The sequence below is a fragment of the Neolamprologus brichardi genome, chromosome 18 (genome assembly GCF_056152115.1).
Source record: "Neolamprologus brichardi isolate AB-2024 chromosome 18, ASM5615211v1, whole genome shotgun sequence".
Taxonomy (NCBI): domain Eukaryota; kingdom Metazoa; phylum Chordata; class Actinopteri; order Cichliformes; family Cichlidae; genus Neolamprologus; species Neolamprologus brichardi.
In genome coordinates this window covers 893,324-920,309 of record NC_142121.1, presented here as the reverse complement: position 1 = coordinate 920,309, position 26,986 = coordinate 893,324, and the positions used below count along the sequence as shown (strand labels likewise).

Genomic DNA, 26,986 nt, shown 5'->3' with positions numbered 1-26,986 from the left:
AAAAGTAACTAAATACAAGGAAAAGTAACTATTCTGTTACTTTAGAAAAAAAGTCATTAATACAACTGATCTAAAAAAAAAAAAAAAAAAAATTAAAAAACAAACAAACAAACAACCATGAAATCAGATATATATTTTTTACTGTAACAACAACAACAAACATTTAACAAATCATTTTCATAACATGAAATGCAAATAGAAATTGTACATTTTAATAACCTATGCAAGAGTTTTGCAAATAAAAATAATAAAAAGTTATATCCAACGATCTACCTAAAAATGACAAAGACTTTTTTTTAAAAACAACCATTTCAAAGTACTTAGAGAACACTCGGGTTCTGCATGAAATAAGATGCCACACAAATTATTTGTGACACCATGTTATCTTAAACTGGTCATGTTATTGGGTATCATGACTACTTTAATCTTCCTCAGCCAAACAGCAGGACTTGAGTGACTGTTTCGCCCCACTAGCTCCCGGCAAGATGAACACAGCTTCAACCATCTGTGTGTTGAGAAACTGTAACATGTCAGCACTGCATTTTCTTCATAGTAACAGTAACAGCAACAGCATTATAACGATAGAAATAGTAATTAGTTAGATTACTAATTACTGAAAAAAGCAATGGCAATAACTTTTCCTTGGGCAAAGAATTGATAATGCACTTAAAACATTTTGTAAATAGAATAATTTGTAAAAATGTGCCACTTCCACCTGCTTTTAAACTGAAACTCTAACCATAACCTCCTCACTACCATGCTGTGTTTACCATTAGTTCCCATGCTGACTCGTGTTTAACTTTGCGCTCTACACAGCTTGCTAAACTGTTAATCTTGTTAAGAGTAGGCATCTACATGTGTATTTTCATGTGGCGCAACAAATGAGTACGATATCTGAATGCATTCCCACAAGTTTTGCAATGATATGGTTTCTCACCTGTGTGTATTCTTATGTGCTCTTTTAAATGACTGTTACGGGTGAACATTTTCCCACATGTTTTACAATGATATGGTTTCTCACCTGTGTGACGTTTTGTGTGCATCAGTAACAAACTTCTAAGTGGAAATGTTTTCCCACATGTTTTACAGTAAGGTTTCTCACTTGTGTGAATTTTTTTGTGCCTCAATAAGCCATTACTATGTGCAAACATTTTCCCACATATTTCACAGTGATGTCGCTTCTCACCTGTGTGCGTGATCATGTGGACAGTCAAACCATTTTTCTGTATAAAACTTTTCCCACACACTTTGCAAGAATATGGTTTCTCACCTGTGTGGATTCTCATGTGCTTCGCTACAGAACCACTACGTACAAACATTTTCCCACATGTTTTACAGGAAAACGGCTTCTCCCCTGTATGGATTCTATAATGTCTTTCCATTTCATAATTATATTTGTAGGCTTTTCCACAAACATCACATTTTAAAGACTTTTTACTTTTGTCAGACTTGCACTCACTGTCTGGCGTAGGTTGGTGTTCTACATTATTGTGTTTTTTTTTATTTTTTCTTCGTGATTGTGAATCTTTCTTCCTTCCTCCCTGATATTGTTTCACTGCTACAGCAGAGCTGACACAGTTGACTTGGTCTCTTTTTGGTTCTGGTTCACTGTGGTCTCTTTCCTCAGCAGCAGTCACCATAAAGGTATGAGTCTCCTCCTTAAGTACCAGCTGCTCTCCTTCCTGACTGCTACAGAGTTGCTCCTGTTCCTCTTTAATCTGTGGGGCTTCTGGTTCCTCTTGGTCCAGATTGGAGCTCCTCTCCTGGTTCCAGAGCTGCTGGTCAGCGATAACTTCCTCCTCCTTACGGAAATGCTGCTGTGGGACATCTGGAGGGGGAAAAGGAGACAATTAAAAGAAAGGTGATGTGAAAATAGAAAAATAAAATCATACTGAGCAAATATACTGCACAAAAAATAAAGGAAGACTTTGAACATGTATCAGATCACAATGGAAAATTAAATTAAGCTTGATATCTATAGTGCCACGGACTGGGTATGTGTTGGGAATGAAAGGATGCCATGTGGCTGAATTCAAGGACTCCCTAAAAATTTTACTGCAACTCAAAATGGTACTCAGTAGTTCAATTGGCCCTATTTGCTTGTAGGGCAGGAGTGTACAACTCCAGTCCCTGAGAGCTTCTGTCCTGCAGCTTTTAGATGCAGCCTTGTTCCAACACAACTGAATCTTATGAATGACTTGTTACCAGGCCTTTGCCAAACTTGATGGCGTGCTGAAGAGGTATTCCAACCATTTGATTAAGCTGTGCTGGGGTAGGGATGCATCTAAAAGCTGCAGGATAGAAGCCCTCGAGGACTGGAGTTGGACACGCCTGTTGTAGGGCATGAAATGACAGATGTGTCCTGGGGGATTCCCCCCTAGATCTGCCCACCACTGAGCTCCTGGACAGAGTTGTAACCTCGTAGTACCAGATGGAATAAAACATAACGTCCCAGATATGAATGGAAATTGAGAAGAATTTAGTGATTCCAACTGATTATTGATAACGCTTAATGTTCCAATTTTGTATCAATTCTGTCTTCGATCCTTATTGCCTCTGCTTTGAGAGTCACCGCTATCATAAAGCAGCATATCAAAGACATTACTTCATACAAATTAATTTGTGCATGTAAGAGGCATTTCTCCTCTGTTGTGATTAGTGCTGGGGTGGGAAATGACAAAAACCCCAAAAACAAAACAAAACGTTGCTACACATATTACATGGAGCACTTAAAATTAATTTGAATTAGTACAGTACTGCAGTATTTACTTCTAGAAGAAAGTAACTCATTGTACTAGTCATTACAAAACTTTAATGTTAATGGGGTCAGCTCTCAACTGCAGCATCACTCTGGGCTCTCGGCTAGCTTAGCATTAGCATGCTGACTGCACAGGTGCTTGCAGAGCCATAGTTGTGTTAGCAGCTGTTTTGTCCTGGATGCAGTTTCTACTTTACCATCATGTTCTCGTCCTTTTGTGCAATAAAAATAAATGTAATGTCCATATCCATGTTGCAGAGTGCGCCGCTATTTCACTCCTCTCACACGCAAACTAAAATCAGCTGATTGTAGTGCAAGAACAGTGGGATCAATAACCAGACAGACTAACAATTGAATTACTTGAATTGGACTACTGGGAACCAGTTCTTTAGGATAGCCAGTGCCCAGCAGTCCAGGTCCTTGGATTCCCGTCCCTAACCCACTCTGCTACTTAACTGACCAGATCAATATGCCAGTAGTTTGACTGACCTGATGCTATACTCTGGTTAAAAAGCATTCCTTTAATTTTTCGAGCAGTGCATACTGTTAAAACAAGGCTTAAATGTATGAATGTCTGTCAGAAAAACACAGAATGTTTACACCTCTTGTCAGTGCTGATGATGACTGACATCAGCTGTTGAAGATACGAGATCAATGCAGAAATGTTGGCTGAATCCTCACAGGTAACAGATTAAATCAACTCTCATTAAAAATCAGCTACAAGGAAAAAAGGCCACAAATGAATACAGAGAGAATACAGACCCTACTCCACAAGTTAGCCCATGAACAGAGAAAGTCCTGTAAATTCACAGTAACTGCCGTCTCCTTACAAATGTTCATTAGATTAACCACACTTATACAGACTGTATATAACTACCAACTCTCCAGCCATGTTGATGGATTGCCTATATTGGCTGGAAATATTCATTTCCAGAGGAAAGACACAGACAGGAGATGCTTACAGGATGTGATGTGACAACACTAATGAACTATTGATGTGTCATATTTGTCCAAGGCATATTTCATTGTTATGGAAAAGGAGAATATTAAAATCATGATGAACAGGGGTGGTGATTTCTATGACATTGTGTATATAATTTGGAATTTTGTACAAATGTAGGCCAATAATAAATATATGATATCATTTCATTCTTCAAGGTTTATTTGCATGACGCACAAACAGACACAATTGAAAGGTACAAATGTGTTGTGCGTGAAACGAATTCAAACCTGGTGCAGATGTGTGTCACAAGTTGATCTGGCTGTAGGCTGTGGCACTTGGCCAGAGGTGGCGCTGGTTGACTCGAGTCCATGTTAGTGCACAAAGTAAACTGCTCGCTTTAGTTGTGAAGCAACAACGCTGAAACCGGAGAAATAAAACGATAACGACGACTAGAGTCTCCCGATCGTTTACTCTTGCTGTCCTGTGAACAACATCGGCGTGGTGTTAATTGTTTTGCCGTTTTCGCGATCGCGTCGCGCATGAGACAATCAGCAGGTAAACTCGCCACATTTTTAAACATTTTGTTGTTCAACAGCATCAAGACTGACGGAGTGTGTTCGAGATAACCTCACAAGTGTCACAGATGACACATTTGGCGGTTTTTTTTTTTTTTGCTGGTTTGTCGGTAGCAGCTCCTGAAACGCAAGACTGCCACACATCTGTTCGACCAACGCCAGTTGATCTAAACGCCAGTTAATCTGGAACACCGGCAGAGCCACACGACGGTTGTACTGTCGTTGTCGCTAACGGACCGACGCTTGTCCGTCCAAAGTGTGGTTATTTTAAATATAAGAGAAAGAGAGAATGAATATACGCACTACAGTGACCATCAAAACGATGAAAAAATAAACTGCGTGGCACCACGAAACAAACGATAGCGTGTAATGTGAAACAGCTGATGTTTCCATGTCGTGATCCGATATATAACGGTCACATCTACCAGCTGTACATTAAACTGCATAATCTTCTGTGAAAGGTGGTACATAAGTACACTTTGCTTACTTACAACTCCAAAAAGTCCTCACAATCAGAAACGTCCCGCAGAGCTGTGATCAGGATCCTCCCTCAGAGGGACACTCACCTGTCCTGTGCAGCTTGATTTCGGGTTTCCAGGTGATATCCAGCAGTCTGCGCTGACGGTCGATCTCTTCCTCGTACTGGACGATCGTTTTTTCAAACTCCAAGAATATTTGTTCAGCAGCAGCAGTTAGTCGCTCGTTGATAAACTCTCTCAGATACTGAACTGAAGGCATTGTTGCTGACACAGCTCACACAACAACACACTCTCTGCTCGGAAGAAAAGCTAACGCTACTTCCGCTTTTTCCTAGTTTACTTCCGCCTGGTGTCGCGCGGTGAGGTTCCGGCAGTACACGAGTGTTGCCTTTATTTCCTCTTTAAAGTGTCAGTTTGTTGCAGTAAATGAATAAATGATTGTGAGCAGCAAGGCTGCCGTGAGAAGCGAAAACAGATCCACGAATGAATTAAACTCCATGCAGGCTGTGGAATAAAAATAAAGGAAATTATTTTGACTGTTTAGCTTTCAGTGCTGACCAAGGTTATTATCGTTAACGAAAACTAACGAAATAACAAAAACTAGAAGTGAAAAAACATTTTCGTTAACGGAAATAAAAATAAAAACAAAAAAAGGAAAACTAACTAAAACTGGAATGAGTGTTCACAAAACGAACTAAAATTAACTGAATTTATATCAAAAATGTGTTTAGTTTTCATTGATGTGTGCGTGTCATACAAGAGTCAACGGTGAAAATGAAGTTTAGCTTCCAGATTTTTTTCTTGCTGTGTCTCATTATGCCAGCAGGTGGCAGCACGTTAGTCGAGTCGTCTGTGTTGCTGCTCCGTCCACGCGCAGAATCATGTCAGGAAAAGTCGGGAGCCAGAGTCCAATTTGGGATTACTTTGAATATGACTGTGTTTTGGATAAAGCAAGTGTCTTGTAGTGGAAACAGACAAATTATGAGGGACATTTCTAAAGGGAAAAAATCCCACAAACCTTAAAGTGCACTTGAAAAGCTCACACAAGAAGGCTAACCTAGCTTAGCTTGAGAAGGTAAGGGAGCACACTCAACCCTCATCCCCAGAAACAGAAGCTAACCCCAGGCAAGGCAGCGTGATGCATTCCGAGACAACAGGACGGGGATATCTACACAACTGTGTGAGTCAATTACCTTCAAAACGTTTATCAATTCACTTGAACCAAAATTACGAACACCCGGTGCTGCGAGAGTTAATAGTCTCATTGGGGCCAAGATATACATTTTATAGTTGCCTGGTATCAATGGTTGTTCATCTGCCTTTATTTATTTATTTAAAGAACCCATAGGTGGGAATGTGAGTTGTCTGTCTCTGCGTGTTAGCCCTGCGACAGACAGGGTTCAGTATGGTAGCTGGAATAGCAACATACCCAAGGATGAGCAGAATGACTGATATGATGAAACTGGGATTTTGTTACACTTAATTATTGCAAACACAACTAAAACTATAACTGAAACTAATCAAAACTAAACTGAAACTAAGGATTTTCAAAAAATAAAAACTAAACTAAACTAGCAAACAATTGGTAAAAACTAATTAAAACTGATATAAAATTGAAAATCTGAAGTCAAAACTAAATAAAAATAAAAACTAATGAAAATTGCAAAACTATTAAAACCCTGGTGCTGACTTTCATTTAGTTTTTGATACACGACTAAATAAATCCATCATATTGATATAAAAATATCAAAGACAAAAGAGCAGAAACTGCAGCAGCTTATTTTTCAGCTGCTGTATCAAATAAAAGGAGTAAAACCTTTCAGGTCTTTCAAATCTGACTCCAACAGTTTTCTCAGAGTTACATTTATTATTACACAAGCTGTAAATGTTCATTGGTTATAGATTTAATTACATTTAACATTTTATTTTCAAAGTGGAGCCCAGACATGAGTGTTTAGTGGATGTTCTTTGGCTCAGACACCACAGAGAGAAGAATCAGATGCTCTGTGTGAACAAAGTAGAAGCAGAAAAACTTCAAACATTTCCTGCTTCCTCATGACACATCATATGAGAACAAAAGCAGCTCCTCCTCCTCCTGACTGCAGAAACCTGTCTGACTCCAGCTGTGAACATCAGACCACTCACAGCTAACTCCCAGTGAACATCACTTCCAACATTTCTCCTCTGGAAACATGGAAAAACTGGCTGTGATTTGGATCTTTGCAGCTCTCGTAGGTACGTATGTTTCTGACAGGAACACCTGAAATTCAAAGACATGTTTACAGCGTTACAGATCCAGTTTGGACTTTCTTTGAGCTCACTGTGTTTTTCCAATGATGGACATGTGACTGTGGAACAGAGCTGTAAATATAACATGTTGTTTCATTAGCAGGTAACAGCTTGGAAGATGATATTACTCCCAGCAGTGCTGAAGTGTTTTCATCAGAAGGCCGTACAGTTACTGTGTCCTGTAACTATTCAGTTCAAGCCCAGAATCTCTAGTGGTATCGACACGATCCTGGATCAGCTCCTCAGTTCCTTCTCCTCATCACTGATACGAGTGAGCCAACTGTGGTGAGAGCAACCCCCCCAAACCCTCGACTGACTGCTGCACTGAACAAGGAGAGAAATCGAGTCAATCTGGAGATCTCCTCTGCTGCAGTGTCAGACTCTGCTGTGTACTACTGTGCTCTGCAGCCCATAGTGACAGGAAACAGCAAAACTCTGTACAAAAACCTTGTGGAGTATTCTGTTGTCTTTGCTCCAAACATCCACTAGAGGGAGCCACACACTGTTAAACCTCTGATTCTTGTGTCATTGGACTGATGACAAAGACAACAGAGAAATGAAGCAGTAAAGATCAGAGACAGAGACAGAGCTGCTGTGGAAGCACCAAACTATTTGATTGGCTCAGCTATTAAACTGGCCCCGCCCACTGAAGTTGAGCTCATCCAATGACATTATTTGTTGGTCATTGTGCTGCAGTGGAAGAACATTGTTCATGTGCTGTCTGTCTGGCTTTAATAACTCCAAAGCCATGTTGCTGCACCTCTTTTTGCTTCTATCTCACATTATAGGTGAGTTTAAGAACAGGATTAAAGTTTAGTTGAAGCTGCTGCATTAAGCAGATATACAGACTGCATTTCACTACTTTTCTTCTTTCTTTTTCCAGGACTAACAGCTGGAGACTCAATCACTCCTCAACAACCTGAAGTCACTGAAACAGAAGGAGAATCTGTCACACTCACATGTGACTATGAGACAAGTTATACACATCCAGAGCTTCACTGGTACAGACATCATTCTGACCTTCAGGCTCCTCAGTTTATACTCTGGAAAGGAGCAAAAGACAACAGTGGTGTTCAGTATATTCCTGATAATCAATATAAATCAGAAACATCAGATCGATCAACTAATCTGACCATAGCAGCCCTAACCCTGGCAGACACAGCTCTCTACTACTGTGCTCTACAAACACAGTGATACAAAGTGTAGAAGAGGCTGTACAAAAACCTGAACACAGATATCTGACTACTCTTCAAAGAGGAGGGAAGTGGTATTCAAAGCACAGCTTCATATCAGATGGATTCTGCTAATTCCTGTTTTATCAGAGTCACTGTGGTTACAGCTGCTAATGAAACACTGTGGGAGGATTCACATGAGCAGCAAATCCACATCAACCACAAACCAACTGTAGGAACAATAAAATGTGACATTAAAAGCATTTCTTTCTTTCTTTCTTTTCCAAAATAAAGTTCTTCCAAAGAGTGCTACACATATTCACACAGATTTAAATTCCAGGCTTGATAATGTTTTTGGCTCCACCCACTGATGTTGAACTCACCAATGAGATGATTTCTGTCTGCAGGATTCAAAGCACAACCATCCTGATATTGAGAAGGACTGCAGCAGAGAGACTGCATAGTTTCTTTATTCTGAGGTCTATTTTTACAGTTTTTCCAATTTTAGAATCATCCTGTTTCAGAGTGATGCTCAAAAAGTAGTTCATGCATTTAGGCGGGACAATTGTAATTCATTATTTTCAGCATGTCCCAAAAACTTCCTGAAAAGCCTTCAGTTGATCCAAAATGCTGCAGCAAGAGTCCTGACAAAGAACCAGCTTCCAGTTTGGATTCAGGAGACAGACACTATCTCTACTTTCAAGATTAGGCTTCAAACTTTCCTTTTTGCTAAAGCATATAGTTAGGGCTGGACCAGGTGACCCTGAATCCTCCCTTAGTTATGCTGAGATAGGCATAGACTGCTGGAGGACTCCCATGATGCACTGGGTCTTTGAGTATCGGCTAAGATGGGGGCTGTGGTAGGACTTGACTTAAGCGGCCAAAGAAGTGCAGGAAACTGATGCTGTCCAGTGTAGCAAGTGATTTATTCACCATTTTGTGACCCAAACAAAAAACATAAAACATAACTGAACTCAAATCAACGGAAATTAAGGTCAAACTGCACACAGCTACACTGACCTGAACCTTTCTTCAAACACCTGAGTTCTGCTTAAATAGTCCACTTAACCAAACAATTTTTCCTCTGAACTATTCCATTCAGTACGTAAGATGAACAGGATTATATTCAAACCTCTACTGCTACTCTTTACTAGCAACATAAACTCTATGGTGTAATCAATACATATTCAATAAATCTATTTCTCCATAAACCCTCTAAAATCAACTTGATTAAACTACAAGAGTTCTTCCCCTTCTGCACTTGGTCTCTTCCTGTGACCTCAGATTAACCCAGAAGCTATAAACAGGAAGTAAAACTACATTTCCTCCTTTTGTTTCTGGAAGACAGGTAAGTAAGGTAAGTTTAAACAATACAAATTAACAGTTGAAATAAAGAACATGTTAACTTAACAAACTTGTAGGAATTGATTTAAACCAAGATGTTATATTATAGAATCTGTAAAAGTGCAAAACATAAACAAACCTGGGATAGTAGATGTTTGCCTATTGCAGACTACATATGAAATATGGTTCAATCAAAACAAGAATGTTAACTAATATGGACAAATGGTATTCTCACCCACTTTGTTGCAGGGGTAATGCCAAAGAGCTCTCAAAACAGATTTGATGTCGAACTTTACAGGACATTATCAAACACCAAAACCTTATGGAGGAAAGACAACAGAATACAGAATATATTTTTCTCTTCTTTTCTTTGCTAAATGTACTTTGTATATCGTTTACATGATTGAAATAAATTAAAAAACAAACAGACAAATATTGAAAGAACCCACAGACTATGGTCCTGATGAAAAGTGGACGTGAGAAGTTGGATAAAGGTTGCTTTGATTTGACACTGAAATGAAAACTAAGAGCAGAAGAAAGAGGAAGACTTTTAAACATGAAGGGCCTTAAAGATCTTCATCAAGGCGGTCACACAAGTGAAAGCAAAGTAGACTGTAATCCTGCTGCAGAGAAGTTTAACAGTGTGTGTGTCATGGTCACGGTGAGTGCTAGAGTTTTCCATTGTGCCAGTGATCTCATCCCCTAGGTGGAGTTGCCGCATCTCCACGTGCCACGGCCCCTGTGAGTAATTTGGCTGCTGGCTTTTAAGACTAGCGCTCACAATCACTCCCCGCCAGATCGCCTGCTAACCATGTTTAGTGTCGGACGTCATAGTTGAAGTTAATGTATCATAGTATTGCTCGTTCTCACCTGCTTTACCCCTCTGCTCACAGTAATTCTCCATCCTGCCATAACTAACCTCCATTAAGTCGCTGGTTTGTTGTGCTGCTTCACCGCTGCACTCACTTGCCTGCCTCCCTGCCCAGCTTTCTGGAAACGCTTGGATTTCGCTCAAGATGTGTATGAGGCTCACCAGGACAACTTACAGGCTGTATCCCAATTCAGGGTCTGCAGCCTTAAAGGCCGCATTTTAAGGCCGTTTACATCACAGCGACGCAACGAAGGCTGTCCCAATTCAAAGGCTGGTGGCCAAACGGACTTTAACGTGTGTTTGAACGAGCTGACGGTTCACTCGTTAAGCTGAAAGGAAGATGCTTTAATCACAGCAGTCACACATGTGTCCACTGTACCATCTGGGAACTCTTCTTGTTTAGCACTCGTAATAACACAAACACTAAATCCTCCTGTTTGTAGCAGTGTGTACACCTGAGACTGTCACCTGTGTGTCTGTCCTGCACTCTCTCTCTTTTTCTTTCTCTCTGATTGTGGAATAAAAGTATGAACATGTGTTTATAAGTTACACTTGTGTTTGAATCCTGCAGCTTATCACACATTTGATTTCCATGTGTGACAACTGCAAGTGTCCAGAGTGAGGACAGACTGAGGGACCCACTGCTGCACATCATCAGAATAGACAGACTGTTCCCTGTTTGTGAAGGACTGATAGGAAAGTTTAACATAACTAACTGTCTGTCCTGAATCAGTCTTATTAGGTAATGTTCAAATAATGTTATCATCCCAGTGTTTTCAGTGTGGGAGAAAGTACTCAGGGCCTTCAAGTTACACACTATGAAAGGCAGCAACAAGTTTAATGTTCAGAAACCTAAAGTATGTATCAGCAGCAGAATGGAGCTAAAAATAAATGTTTGTTTCAGTTCTATGAAGCTTTGAGTATTTTGGATTAGTAGTACTGCTGTGTTTGTTGCATCATATTGCTGTAATTGTTTATATGCTTTATATATTCTGAGGTAAGTTGATCTATAGTGTTACATCATATTCTATAAGGATGTTATGTGTTTGTAGACTTTCTGCCCAGTTTGACCCATTTAGCAGAAGTCAGCCTGTTTAAGGCTCTGATATCTATTCTGTATGACTTAAAGCAGTTATGACTAGGGATGGGTACCGGTATCCGGTGCCATTATGCCACCGGTTCTGACATAAACGGTAGTAACCAGACCGAAAAGCAGCGCACATTTCGGTGCTTTATTTAAGTGCTTTTTTTTCCTGAGATGTCATACACTTTGGATTCCAGCCAATCATTTTACCTTTCCGAGGATAGTAGGCGGGCCCAGGTACGTACGTTCTTTTAGAGCAGAGCTACAGATTAAAAATGCCCAAGGCGAAGCGGTCAAAAGTCTGGCTGTACTTCACAGCAAAAGATGCAAACTCAGCAGCCTGCAACAAGTGCTTTAAGCTGATACTGTGCAAAGGAGGTAACACCTCAAATCTGATGAAACAACTGGCGACGCATAGCGTTTTTTTAAAAGCCTAGAAATGCACCGTATTTGATAGCTTGCTGCGAGACCTCACACCGAGCACATCTACTGCTGGTGTGGTGCCTGTTGTCGGACCCGGAGTTAGCAACATCCCCCAAAAACCCGAAGAGGAGAGTCCTGGCCCCTAGCCCTGCCAGTGTAGCAGAAATGATGAGGATGATGATGCAGCAGCAGCCGTTCTTCTCTGCGTGAGTAGCTTAATGTTGTTTGTGTGTAATTTACATTGAGTAGGCTAACCACGTTATTACATTAATGCATGTAAGGTGAACTAGCAAACATCATCATAGCTACATGCAGCTGTCTTCTTGTTTGATGGCAGATACTCCCTTCACCCTGGCCAAAAAGGCTAAAATGACCAAAGAAAAAGTGGAAAACAGCTAAACATGAGAGGTTTTTGGACAAAGTTGGTGTTTTTTCCCCCCCCATTGCTTAAGCACTGCTTCCAGCCAAGAGTGATACCATAAATCCCCTATTGCTGCAGAAAAAGCTAACATTATCTTTTTACAAAAAAACCAGTTAAACATAAGAGGTTTTTGGACAAAGTTTGTGTTCTTCATTCTTTAAGCACCGGTTCGAGCACCGTTTAAGCACCGGCACCGTTTCAAAAGTACCGGTTTGGTACTGGTATCGGATAAAACATAAACTATACCCATCCCTAGTTATGACATGGCATGATTTTCTCACCCAATAAAGGAATATTTAATGTCAGTCTACTCTTCATTCTATCAGAAACAGTTATCACAGCTCGTACATTTTTTTTACACATATATGCAAGCATTGAGCCAAATGTAATAATGCCAACATATTAAATGAACAATATATTTGTCTCTTATATATAATACATCTAGACATACACTGTCAAAGATACTTATCTTTGAGTAAAGATTTAAGGTGATGGGAAATTTGAATAAATGCAACATGAATCTTTACTGAAGCTCAGTATTTGACACAGAGTCCAAGTTCACTGCTGTAAAAACTTTAATATTGGCCATATTCACATTACCAAAGTGAGATGACTTTAGTCTCATGAACATTAGCTAATTGTTATTTACTAGCTAATCTTAAAATGGCTGCTCAGTGCAGTAATGAAGCCCAATAATCATGTTTTCACAGTCCCGTGGTCTCAGCCTCAGATACTTATTAAAATCACACAAAGCCCATGTAGAAACAAATGAACAAAATGTTTTCTCCTTCATTTCTGTCAAACAAAGCTGTATGAAACATTTCCAGCTGTTAGTATGATGGTTGCTAGGCAACCTGGGCAGCGCGACCAAGGCTAGACCGTCCCATTTCACAAGCCTCGCACTTCCGGCCTTAGCGGTTATGGGGTCCGCGGCCCTTGTGGACCATTAAGACTGTGTAAGGCTGAAAACCCAGAGTAGACATGGGACCAGAAACTAAATACAGGCTAAGATAAATACTAAGTAAGGAAGGACTAGAATTACAAAGAACTAAAGAAAACCAAAACCATGAACAAGAGGCTTTGTAAAATATACATGATACTGTATATACACTATATTTCCAGATTTTTATTATGGCTTTCATACATAGATACATACACAGAGAGAGAGAGAGAGCAGGAAAAGGCTTAGCAATTTACTGCTTAGAAGCCTCAAACAAAGACCTGATTTAGACAGAAAAAATCTGTATTTACTGAAGACAGACATTTAAGAAACCTTTTGGTCAAATACAATAAGTACAGGAGAGTTTAACTACAGGTTTAGTGCTTTATTTAATGCGTGCAGAACAACAAATGAAAATGTTACGCTTACACCAATCTATCTTTGAATCTGAGGTTCTCACAGCAAGTCTGGATTCTTAAACAACTTAAAATTAACAGTAAATTAATATAAATGCACTAAATGAGCTAAATAAAGAAAACAAATATGAATACAAAAGACCACTCCAATTAAAACAAAACAAAGATCTTCTATTTATTCAAAAACAAACTAGCAGCACGTTGTCGCAGTGGTTTGCACTGTCCCATCACAGTAAGAAGGTCCTGGTGGGCTCAGGCCTCCCTGTGTGGAGTCTGCATGTTCTCTCTGGGTACTCCAGCGTCCTCCCACAGTCCAAAGACATGAATGTTGTTCTAAACAGTGATTATATTTACCACAGGTGAGAGTGTAAATGGTTTACTCTCTGATAAACTGTCAACCACATCATCACCACAGTGGACAGCATCATGTTTAAGATTTAGATGGAAAAACGTAGAAACAGCTCCTAGATTTCAGTTTTGCGATACAGAGCACCCCTCTTTAGAAAAAAAAAAAGCATATACAATCATTGAAGATCAACACACCAGGCTTCCTTTATATAAACTGAATTAACAAAACTAAAATCTCAGTCAGAATAAACAGACATTATCAGATGTCGATAAAATGATTAAAAATTTATAGAAAACATAAAGAAAATATACCAATAAAACACTTGCTGAAAATATGACAAGAGTGTGCGCTCGGCTCTCACTAGAGCTCTGATACTTTAAACTGGACCCATTTAAATGTTAAAGCTTATAGTTCCAAAGCCCAAGAAAATATTTGCTTTACTTTGTTGCAACCTAAATTAATTGTATTGTTTTTTGTGATCCATCTTCTAATAGCTACAATTAAATTAGTGCAACAGATTTAGCAGCAGATTCAGCAGAGAATCAAGTACAACAACATTTCCACGTTTTCTGCATACTTAATGAATATATGCACATTCCAGTTAAACCTCTCAACTTTACCTGCTCTTTAACAGCTTGTGTGTTCAGTGTAAGTTACCATAATTTTTAAATCAATATTTATATTCATACCTCTTTCAATTATTCATAGCTGAATAGGGTAATTAAAACCAGATTTAAAAAAAGCAACTTTTGTGACACAAACCTCTGACTTTTAGCTCAATGCAGCTCACTGAGCCAGTAATCTTGTATTGATAGTGCACCGCTTAGCGTGAGTTTTCATGTGGCGCAACAAATGAGTTCTAGAGTTAAACCTTTTCCCACATGTTTTACATTCATACGGTTTCTCACCTGTGTGCGTTCTTATGTGTTCTGTCAAAATAGAGTTACGGGTGAACGATTTCCCACAAGTTTTACAATGAAATGGTTTAACACCTGTATGCATTCTCATGTGTTTCAATAATGAACTACTATATCCAAATACTTTCCCACAAGTTTTACAATGGTATGGTGTCTCACCAGTGTGCATCCTCGTGTGTTTTACTAAATCACTATTAGAAGCAAACATTTTCCCACATGTTTTACAATGATGTGGTTTCACACCTGTGTGAATTCCCATGTGTTTTAGCAGAGAACTACTATATCCGAACATTTTCCCACATGTTTTACAATGATATGGCTTTTCACCTGTATGAGATCTTGTGTGCTTCAGTAAATCACTATTATAAGCAAACATTTTCCCACATGTTTTACATCCATATGGTTTCTCACCTGTGTGAGTCCTCATGTGTTTCAGTAAATCACTATTATAAGCAAACATTTTCCCACATGTTTTACAATGATGTCGTTTCTCACCAGTGTGCGTCTTCAGGTGCTTCAGTAAATCACTGTTATAAGCAAACATTTTCCCACATGTTACACAAGAATAAGGCTTCTCACCTGTGTGAGCTCTTCTGTGCTTTGCCAAAGAGCCAGTAGATACGAAACCTTTGCCACAAATAGTGCATGAATACGGTTTCTCGCCTGTGTGTATTCTATAATGTCTTGTCATTTCATAATTATACCGGAATACTTTTCCACAAACATCACATTTTAGATACTTTGTACTTTTATCAGAGTTACACCTACTCCCTGATGTTGTCGGGTCTTCTTCATTCTTGTGACTTTTGTTCGTAAATTGAATTGATTGTAAATCAAGTTTCTCGCTTTGTCCCTGATCTTGGTTCTCAGCTACAGCAGAGCTTAGAAACAGGAGCTGCTGCCCACCTGTTTCGTTTTGGTCACTTTTGTCACAAGTAGCAGTCACCATAAAGGTATCCGTCTCCTCCTTCAGTACAAGCTGCTCTCCCCCCTGACTGCTGCAGAGTTCCTCCGGTTCCTCCTTAACCTGTGGAGATTCTGATTCCCCCTGTTCCAGACTGGAGTTGTTCTCCTGATTACAGACCTGCCGCTTAGTCGGTACCTCCTCCTTCTTAAGAACATGTTGCTGTGGGACATCTGGAGGGACAGAAGGAGACAACACAAAGAAACTGATATGATATCAGAAAAACAGAAGCAAATTTGCTGTCAAATCAACTAAAGAACAGCAATAAGGGTAAACCAACATTAAAGTACAAGCTGATGTTGGAAAAAAAATGTTTCCCCTCTTTAAAAAAGCACTCCATGAAGCTAGAACATTGTATTATTTACCTGAGAATAAAATGAACGGTTTCTCTTTAGCACTGTAGCCTGCCTGACAAAAAGTGCAAGCACTGTTGAGCCAATGATTCCTTTCGCTCTTTTTTTAAAAACTGAGTTTTACATGTATCAATGGCCTTGCCCCACAGTTAGTGAGCAGAATGATTTCAAAAGTCAGCAGCGCAGGAATCGCAGTAGAAGAGCAGCATATGGACACTGCTAACTACCAAGATACAAAACATTATTTGGTCAATCCTTGTTTTCTTTCTTTTAGAACATTTTACCATCTCATCCTCTTTCTAAGGGAGAGGCTAGCAACCCTTTGGAGTAAGCTCATTTCCGCCGCTTGTATCCACAATCATATTCTTTCAGTCACTACCCACAGCTCGTGACCATAGGTGAGGGTAGAGATGTAGATTGATCAGTAAATTTAGAGCTTCGCTTTTACAGTCAGCTCCTTCTTCACCACAACAGAGCGGTACAGCGTCCACATTACTGTGGCCACAGCACCAGTCCCATCTGTTGATCTCCTGCACCCTTTTCCCTTCAACCGTGAACAAGACCACGAGATAGTTAAACTCCTCCACTTGAGGCAAGAACTAATCTCCGACCCAGATTGGGACTTGGCTTCGCCCTGGTGAAGCCAAGTTTCATTCTCAGAACTGCTTCCACCCAATTTCACTGTTCTGAGCTCACCCCGGACCACTGGCAGAGGTGGAGGGCTAGCTTCAGTTTTTAAAAACAAATTTCGATGTCGGCAGCTGTCATCTGTTCTGTACCCCAGCTTCGAGGTGCAGTTATTGGAACTGAACCGCATCCCTTCATTTATTTGTGCTGTGGTGTATCGCCCCCCGAAATTTGTTAAGGATTTTATTTCTGAATTTGCTGACTTACTGGGGAGTGTTGTCTTACGCTATGATCGTATTTTAATTGTTGGCGATTTTAACATTCATCTTTGTTGCAAAGACGACTCACTAGTCAAAGACTTCCTTACTCTTATTAATTCGTTTAATCTCACCCAGTGGGTAAGTGATCCAACTCACACAAAAGGTCACACACTCGACTTGGTACTGTCAAATGGTTTGGTTATCTGCATCACGGACATCACGGATAAAGTTGTATGGGAAACGATTAAACATTATCCTTTTCTTTTCTCCGATCGGTGATCGCTTTAAATTGGGAGAACCTCAGGATTTCGGACCATTTTGTTTAATACTGTTATTAACAACGTTGATTTGTATAGTGATGGTTCTCTACGGCAAACGCGCTCGATGAGCTCTCAGTCAATTGCTCATTTCACTGCTGCTTTTCTTGATTCCCCTCTTTCTGATGTTAATGGTATTGCGGATTTATCAGCGGAGGAACTTACCAACCTTTTTAATGCTAGATGCGCCGACATTCTTAATTCGGTGGCACCTCTGAGGACAAAATGTGCCAAATTGTTACGCCAACCCTGGCTTAATGACACTACCCGCGCCCTTGGGTGTGAATGTCAGCGCACTGAGCGAAAATGGAAAAAAATTTAAACTCCATGTCTCTCTGGACATGCTGCTAAATCTGCCTTCTTCTCTGGTATTATTAGGTCTAACTGCCATAATTCCCAAGCCCTTTTTAGTATTTTTAATTTCTTGATAAACCCTTGCCCCTTTACTTATAGGGATGCCTCCCCTGTACTTTGTAATACATTTTTAAATATTTCACTGACAAAATTTCAGTTCTGAGGGCATCTCTCTCATCTCAATCATTGTTAGTTTATGACCCTGTTCCAGTCCCTGACTGTCTTTCAACAGTTCCAGCCACTGTCTGTTTCTGATTTAACAGCTATAATTGATCATCTCAAAATCTCGAATTCCCCCCATGATATCCTTCCCTCTCGTTTTCTTAAGGAAGCTTTGCCCACTGTTGGTCCCTGTATCCAACTGTTACTGAATATATCACTGTCATCAGGTTGTGTACCGTCAGTGTTTAAGCACGCTGTCGTGCAACCCATTATAAAGAAAAAGAACACATGCTGCTGTTGGGATTACACTTCCTTTCACTGCTACGCCGACGAGATACAATTTTATTTCCCTTTGACATCGGATGTCTCTACTTCCTTGCAACCCCTATTTGACTGTCTAAATGAGGCCGAAACTTGGTTATCATGTAGCTCGCTCACACTGAACGAGGATAAGACAGAAGTTATAGTTTTTGATAGTCACACCCCGCTGGAACAACTAACTGATGCCTTAGGGCTCCTTGCTAGCCATCTCTCACCCACTGTTAGAAACCTTGGTGTTTTCCTGGACAGCTCTTTTAAACTCGAGAAACAGATCTCTTCTGTGGGAAAAAACTGTTTCTACCACCTGCGTCAGACATCTAAAGCAAAACCATACCTCACTTTGAAGGACCTTGAAAAGCTCATTCACGCTTTTATCACTTCCAAATTAGACTACTGTAATTCTCTCTACTTGGGCCTCCTATTTTTCTCTATTCACCGGCTCCAGTTAGTTCAAAACGCAGCTGCATGTCTCTTAACTGGTACTAGAAATTATGCCCACATCACACCAGTTTTAGCCAACCTACATTGGCTCCCTGTTGATTATTGTATCAATTTCAAAATTCTTTTGCTTACCTTTAAAATTTTTAATAATTTGGATCCCAGCTATCTACGCGAACTCGTTCATTTGTATATCCCTAATAAGGCACTTAGATCTTCCAATCAAATGCTCCTGATGCAACCAAGGTCTCGTCTGAAGTCCAGAGGTGGTCGGGCCTTTGCTGTCGTAGCTCCCAGACTCTGGAATAACCTCCCTCCTTATATTTGTTCCTCCGAGTCTTATTAAAACTTATTATTTTAGTGTCGCTTTTGATTTAAACTAGTATGTTATTTTGTGGCTAGTTTTTGTTTCAAACAATTGTCATATTGTTTCCTGCCCTCCTTTAAACTGTTTCTTTTTTTAATTCTGTTTTGTGCTATTGCTCTAACCGACTGTGAAACACTTTGGTCAACTTTGTTGTATTTTTATGTGCTATAGAAATACATTTAGATTTTTTGGGGGTGATAAAATAACGAACAAAGGGCAGTCCTGCTGGAGCCCATCACCCACCAGGAACGAGTCCGACTTATTGACAGCTATGAGACCACGCTCTTGTAACGATTATATAAGGATCGAATGGCCCGCAGCAATAGGCCAGTCACCCCATATTCCCGGAGCACCCCCACAGAAGACCCTGGGGACACAGCTGAATCTCTCTCCAAATCACCAAAACACACGTAGACTGGTTGGGCAAACTCCTATGCACCCTCAAGTATCCTTGAGAAGGATATATCCAGTGTTCCACGACTAGGATGAAAACAGCATTGTTCCTCCTGTATCCAAGGTTTGACTAACGGATGGACTCTCCTTTCCAGCAACCTGGCATAGACCTTCCCATGGAGGCCGAGGAGTGTGATTCCCCTACAGTTGGAACACACCCTCCGGTCCCCCTTCTTAAAGATGGGAACCACCACCCCATCACAACAACAGTCGCCTCAAGGCGCTTTATATTGTACAGTAGATTGTACAATAATAGATACAGAGAAAAACCCAACAATCATATGACCCCCTATGAGCAAGCACTTTGGCGACAGTGGGAAGGAAAAACCCCCTTTTAACAGGAAGAAACCTCCGGCAGAACCAGGCTCAGGGAGGGGCGGGGCCATCTGCTGTGATTGGTTGGGGTGAGAGAAGGAAGACAGGATAAAGACATGCTGTGGAAGAGAGACAGAGATTAATAACAGATATGATTCAATGCAGAGAGGTCTGTTAACACATAGTGAGTGAGAAAGGTGACTGGAAAGGAAAAACTCAATGCATCATGGGAATCCCCGGCAGCCTACGTCTATTGCAGCATAACTAAGGGAGGATTCAGGGTCACATGGTCCAGCCCTAACTATATGCTTTAGCAAAAAGGAAAGTTTGAAGCCTAATCTTAAAAGTAGAGATAGTGTCTGTCTCCTGAATCCAAACTGGAAGCTGGTTCCACAGAAGAGGGGCCTGAAAACTGAAGGCTCTGCCTCCCATTCTACTTTTAAATACTCTAGGAACAACAAGTAGGCCTGCAGAGCGGGAGCGAAGTGCTCTAATAGGGTGATATGGTACTACAAGGTCATTAAGATAAGATGGGGCCTGATTATTTAAGACCTTGTATGTGAGGAGCAGGATTTTGAATTCTGGATTTAACAGGAAGCCAAAACAGGAGAAATATGCTCTCTCTTTCTAGTCCCTGTCAGGACTCTTGCTGCAGCATTTTGGATCAGCTGAAGGCTTTTCAGGGAGTTTTTAGGACTTCCTGATAATAATGAATTACAGTAGTCCAGCCTGGAAGTAATAAATGCATGAACTAGTTTTTCAGCATCACTCTGAGACAGGATATTTCTAATTTTAGAGATGTTGCACAAATGGAAGAATGCAGTCTTACATATTTGTTTAATATGTGCGTTGAAGGACAAGTCCTTGTCAAAAACGACTCCAAGGTTCCTCACAGTGTTACTGGAGGCCAAGGTAATGCCATCCAGAGTAAGAATCTGCTTAGATACCATATTTCTAAGATTTTCAGGGCCGAGTACAATGACCTCAGTTTGATCTGAATTAAGAAGCGAAAAGTTAGCGGCCATCCAGGTCTTTATGTCTTTAAGACATTCCTGCAGTTTAACTCATTGGTGTGTGTTATCTGGCTTCATGGACAGATAGAGCTGGGTGTCATCTGCATAGCAGTGTAAATGTATGCTATGTCTTCTAATGATGCTGCCTAAGGGAAGCATGTATAATGTAAACAGAATTGGTCCTAGCACTGAACCCTGTGGAACTCCATAATTAACCTCAGTGTGTGAAGAGGACTCTCCATTTACATGCACAAACTGGAGTCTATTAGATAGATATGATACAAACCACTGCAGCACAGAGATGAGTCCACTGTCAGAGGCCATAAGAAGATCATTTGTAACCTTCACTAAAGCTGTTTCTGTGCTGTGATGAGCTCTGAAACCTGACTGAAACTCTTCAAATAAACCATTCCTCTGCAGATGATCTGTTAGCTGTTTGACAACTACTCTGTCAAGGATTTTTGATATGAAAGGAAGGTTGGAGATTGGCCTATAATTAGCTAAGACTGCTGGGTCTAGAGATGCTTTTTAAGTAAAGTTTTAACTACAGCCAGCTTGAAGGCCTGTGGTACATAGCCGATTATTAGAGATAGGTTGATCATATTTAAGATTGAAGCATTAAAGCCCCTGGGGTGGACCTCATCCACCCCAGGGGCTCTGCCACCAAGGAGTTGTTTAACTGCCTCAGTGGTCTGAGGAGCATGGAAAAAAAGTGTCTGGACTCCTTTAAGTTGCTTGAAGATGTTTCACCTCTCATCCGAGAAGCTTCTTCAGTTCTAGGGTCAAGTGGTGGGGAGTCCCAGATTTCAGCCCTGTGGGAGTGCCCCCCCCCCCTCCCTGAGAGGGACAGTGGACCCCCTAATGATCCTCTACCTAGTCACATGAGCCAAGGTGTAAAAACGGGTGTAGGTCTACCTTATCATGTGATGTCCTGAGGTCAGATGGCCCAGGATGTGAGTGGGTGTTTAGGCGTCTGGGAAGGGATCTGAAAACTGGATTATAGATGGCACAGTGTCGTAAATCACCTTCTCTGTTCAAAGATGGTCGCGCACAGTGGATATAAATGGCTTCTTTTACTCCTCATTCAAACCATTATTCTTCTCTGTTCAATATGTGTACATTGGTATCCCTGAAAGAGTGACCTTTGTCCTTTAGATGCAGATTGACCGTTGAGTTTCATGTTAGGCTATGCCCTCTCTATTTTTGGTAATTCCACATCGGTGGAAACCCAAACAAAACCTGCATTAAGAGGCTCTAATGCCTGTGTCTCAATCTTGCGGCCAATGAAGTGAAGAAATATTTTTTAATAATTTAAAATATTTTTTTTAATTATTATTCAAAAAATTATTTAATATGAAGGCTATAGTTGGAGTGTTACAGGCATAACCCTAAAGAATGTAGCCTCGTGGGCAGTGTAGTCTGTGCTGCAGGGAGAATGGACTGCCATACCAGTTATGTAAATGGTAAATGGACTGATTCTTATATAGCGCTTTTGTACTCTCACGGAGTGCTCAAAGCGCTCTATACAACATGCCTCATTCACCCAATCACACCCATTCTCACAAGCACTTTATCTATACATAGTGCTTTCTAACGACATTCACACACATTCATACTCTGGGGTTAGTATGTTGACATGCAGACTGGAAGAGCCAGGGATCAAACCACCAACCTTCCGATCAATAGGTGACCACCTCTACTTCCTGAGCTACAGCCACCATGTCTGTGAGCGTGAGGGAGGGAGAAAGGGAGAGGGGGAAAAGAGTTGACGAGTTGTCACCGAGCAGAAACGGGAGTTGGAAGCATGCAAATATAATAATAACCACTGCAGCCAAAAAGAGAGCCTGACAAGCCCAGTTGTAAGTAAGCTATTAGGACTTGACTGTACACTGTGTTCGTGTTTTCCTCCAAAACAATACGTTTTGTTGGAGCAGCCTTTCAACGCCTCTCTGTCTCTCGCTAGCAAAGTTGACCCAGACAACATATTAAAGCTAGTTTTTGGCTATGAGTCCAACAAGGAACCCGACATATTAGCCAGAGGTCCCTTCACTACGATTTGGAGCTGCTGACCTTTTTTATATATGCGCAGAAAGGTTTTCTATAAGAGATCGCTGCTAAAAGTGCCGCCTTACCTAATGTCCACCCTACTGTTACTTATTGTATATTAAGATTTAAAAATCTAGTTGGTGTTGGTTTGGCGACTAACTAGGGCTGGGCAATATGACCCACAATCCATATCACGGTATATATATCAAAAATCTAGAGTACGCCTTATGTATGAAATCTGGTTGTGTTTACTGACCTCGAACCGATTTTATGTAGTACACGGCGTGCAGAAATCTGTCAAAAAATGCTTTAGTACAACTTTGGTAAGCTACAGAGCTGCACTGCTTGATGGACTGTCGAAGCATTACGTCTGCCGTAGTGAGGAGCCTCGCGGAGTATCTGGGTCCAAAACTCTGTCCGCTTCAGGTCCCAAAGTCAAACGAACACTGAGTTAAATAATAAATGATCAGCGTTGCTGCTTTACCAGGTGTAAAAATTAAGTTTAACATCCAGGCATCCATGAAAACAGAATTTATTTAAATTTGATTTATCTAAATTTAACGGAGTTAGAAGTTAGCAGGAAGTTTTCTACCTAAACATGACATACCATGTTCTGCCTGAGAGATTTTTGAAACAAATAAAAACGTACAGCTAGGGCTGTTCGATATATAACGATATATATCTGATGACGATATAAAAACGTCTATCCTTTCATTTTACGCTATCATTTGTTTCGTGGTGTAACAAAATAAACTGTTTACGGCAATATTTTTTCATTATTTTGATGTCACTGTAGTGGCTATATTAATTTCTTAAAGTTCTCTCTTTCTCTTACATTTAATATAACCACACTACAGACAGACAAGCGTTTGTTTTTATGCGTTGTTGTTAGCAACAACGACGGTAAAACCACCGCGTGTCCGCTTGTTCCACATAAACCTTTCACAATAAAGCTCAAGATCCTGTTGAGACTTTTCAAAATAAACTGAATCACGTGAAAGATGCAGAGTGTTTACAGATGAGAAGCAAAAAAGAGCCGCCGGGTGCTAAAAAATAGACCTTAGACTCAAACGTTAGAACAGGCTTTTCCCCGCAGCACGGCGTGTAATAAATACTCACAAAGAAAACAGCGGCCGTTACAACTTATGTCTAAAAATGTATCGTTTCATGCATCGGTTAAAACACTCGACTCCAGGTACGCGACGCCCAGCTGGAAACACTTCACACAAGTCGAGCTGCCCGAGATTCACAGAATTTACAGAAAATGTTACATTTTTGTGATTTATATCGTTATTGGACGATAGATGTCTTATATTGGGATATGAGATTTTGGTCATATCGCACAGCCCTAATCTCACCCAATCCACAAATTGCAGTTTTTGGCTGTGTACGTTCCAGAACTATCCCTGCGACTGTGCGGGTGCCAACTGATCTCGGAATGATGATTGCGAAAAGGCTTATTCTAAGGGAACGGAAGTCCGCTGCTCCGCCCTCCTTCAGTGTCTGGCTCAATGACATGTTATCAGTCATTCAATTGGAAAAGGTTAGATACCCGCAAACACCTGCAGCAAATATTTTCTCAAAATCCTGGACTCCGTTTTGTACTCACCTTGAGAAGGCTCACGTTATATAAAATTGTACCATGGCACTGCAATTTTCCTGTTTAGTACATATTCATGACATTCAGGTTGAATAAAATGCTCAAATCCGGCCTAATTACAAAGCTTTACATGAATTATTCTATAGAAAGGAAAAGCGGGAGTGAGCGGGGAGGAAACGGCCCAGGACGGAATGCAACCACGACACGTCCGGGAGTTTTTCGGCACATGGGTCCCCCTCTGAACCAGACTCACAAATCTCCTAATCCTAACTTTGTTTCACTGAATAATCAAGAGAGAAATCCAGGCTGATTTCAGCGCCTGCTGTTTGAATGGAGCGCAGTGCAGTCCTGTCCTCTGTTTGCTCTTTGTTAGCTCACATCTCCAAAAAGTCCTCACAATCAGAAACGTCCCGCAGAGCTGTGATCAGGATCCTCCCTCAGAGGGACACTCACCTGTCCTGTGCAGCTTGATTTCGGGTTTCCAGGTGATATCCAGCAGTCTGCGCTGACGGTCGATCTCTTCCTCGTACTGGACGATCGTTTTTTCAAACTCCAAGAATATTTGTTCAGCAGCAGCAGTTAGTCGCTCGTTGATAAACTCTCTCAGATACTGAACTGAAGGCATTGTTACTGACACAGCACACGTGGGACTGTAATATCAATGCCGCCCTTTTCTTTGTTTACTTCCGCCTGTGCCAGTGAACTTCCGGCAGAATCTCTTCTTCTATCTTTTTTGGCGGTTGGCAAACAACTTCAGGTGCATTGCCGCCACCTTCTGGACTGGAGTGTAGATCAGAGCATCTTTTAGAATGAATTGTCTTTATTGTCACTAAACAGTTGTAAAATGAGATACAGAGCATCTCCAACTCAATGCAAACATGAGTTGGAGATGCTTTGTTGTTAACTCACAAGACGAATCCAGTTGTGGTAAGTTAGCGCTGCCCACACTCCAGCAAGGGTTGGCCCAAAACGAATGGAAAGAACAAAGATTTAAAAGTGTTTGGCTGTCATATGTAACCATATACCCGGTGGGTCCTGGGAGCTTGAGGGTCCTGCGCAGTATCTTAGCTGTTCCCAGGACAGCTAATATATATATATATATATATATATATATATATATATATATATATATATATATACATATACATACATATATATATACATATACATACATATATACATATATATATATGTATATATCGACCACTCTAAGGCAGACCCAGATACACCAACCCAGTATTTCAGCCTTTCAAGCAAAATATAATGGTCAACGGTGTCAAAGGCTGACGTGAGGTCCAACATTAGGAGTACAGAACACTTTCCTGCATCGTTTTGCATAAGAATGTCATTGGAAACCCTAAGAAGGGCTGTTTCAGTAGAATGAGCTCTACGAAAGCCAGACTGGAATTTGTCAAAGATATTATGTTTGTCTAAAACTGCTGTAAGCTGCTTAGCCACAACCTTCTCTAGTATCTTAGCAATTAACGGTATTTTTGAGATTGGTCTGTAATTGCTAGTGAGAGATGGGTCCAGCATAGGCTTTTTTAACAGGGGGTGTATAACAGCAGTTTTAAAATAAGAAGGGACTTTACCAGATCCCAGTGAGGTGTTAACTATGGTGAGCACACAGGGACCAATAGAGTGGAAGACATTTTTGAATAACGATGCAGGTGAATGTCGAGTGAACAGGAGGATGCTTTTGTTGCATTAACTATTTTTTCCAGCTCTGATAGTGAGATGGGTAAAAAGCTTTCTAAAACGACAGGCCGAGCTGGCGTAGGAACTGACAATGCAGATGCTGATGGGGGCAATTTTTTCCTTACATTACTAATTTTTTCTAGAAAGAAAGAAAGAAATGATTCACAGTCATCATTAGAAGAAATAATGGCAGCAGGTGGAGCAGGAGTAATAATATCAGTAATAGTGTCAAATAATACCTTAGCATTACCTCTGCTCTTTGCAACCAGATGAGAAAAATAAGCAGCCCTCGCATCTCTAATTACATTGTTAAAAGAGGCTAAAAGATCCTTTAAGTAAAGGAGATGAACATTTAAATGAGTTTTCCTCCATAAGCGCTCAGCTTTACGACAATCACGTTTTATGGAGCGGATGTTGTTGTTTAGCCAGGGTAAGGACTTGGAAACAGAAACGGGTCTCATTTTAACCGGACAGATTTCATCTAAAATCGAAAAACAATGGTTATTAAATAGATCTGTTAAGAAATCAACGCCGTTTTGCGGGGATAATGTTAAATTAAAAGCATCCGAGAAATTCTCCGCTGTGGAGGAATTTATGATGCGTGAGATAATTGTCCGGTGAACAGGAGACAAAGGCTCATGAAAAGACATGTTAAAAAGAATACAGTGATGATCAGAGATAAAAATGTCCTCAGAACAAATAGAATCAATATTCAAA

General features: G+C 40.5%; 2 protein-coding genes across 5 annotated transcripts in view; one reads left to right on the top strand and one right to left on the bottom strand.

Annotated features, from left to right (window-relative positions):
• The window catches only part of LOC148097218 (uncharacterized), a 532,237-nt gene that overhangs the window by 282,030 nt on the left and 223,221 nt on the right, over positions 1-26,986 (top strand). The gene's annotated exons all lie outside the window — the stretch shown is intronic.
• LOC118455561 (uncharacterized) lies at positions 124-25,233 on the bottom strand. Its single transcript, XM_087831931.1, has 4 exons — positions 25,025-25,233; positions 15,928-16,118; positions 4,843-4,975; positions 124-1,828 (listed from the first exon to the last, which is right to left on the bottom strand). The coding sequence occupies exons 1-4, from the start codon at positions 25,194-25,196 to the stop codon at positions 852-854; spliced, it is 1,473 nt and encodes a 490-aa protein (XP_087688057.1). The 5' UTR covers positions 25,197-25,233; the 3' UTR covers positions 124-851.

Coding starts and splice junctions, on each gene's coding strand:
- LOC118455561 (XM_087831931.1), bottom strand. CDS start 25,196: ATGCCTTCAGTTCAGTATCTGAGAGAGTTTATCAACGAGCGACTAACT. Junction 16,119..25,024: donor AATCAAGCTGCACAGGACAG/GTGAGTGTCCCT, acceptor CTGTCCCTCCAG/ATGTCCCACAGCAACATGTT. Junction 1,829..4,842: donor AATCAAGCTGCACAGGACAG/GTGAGTGTCCCT, acceptor TTCCCCCTCCAG/ATGTCCCACAGCAGCATTTC.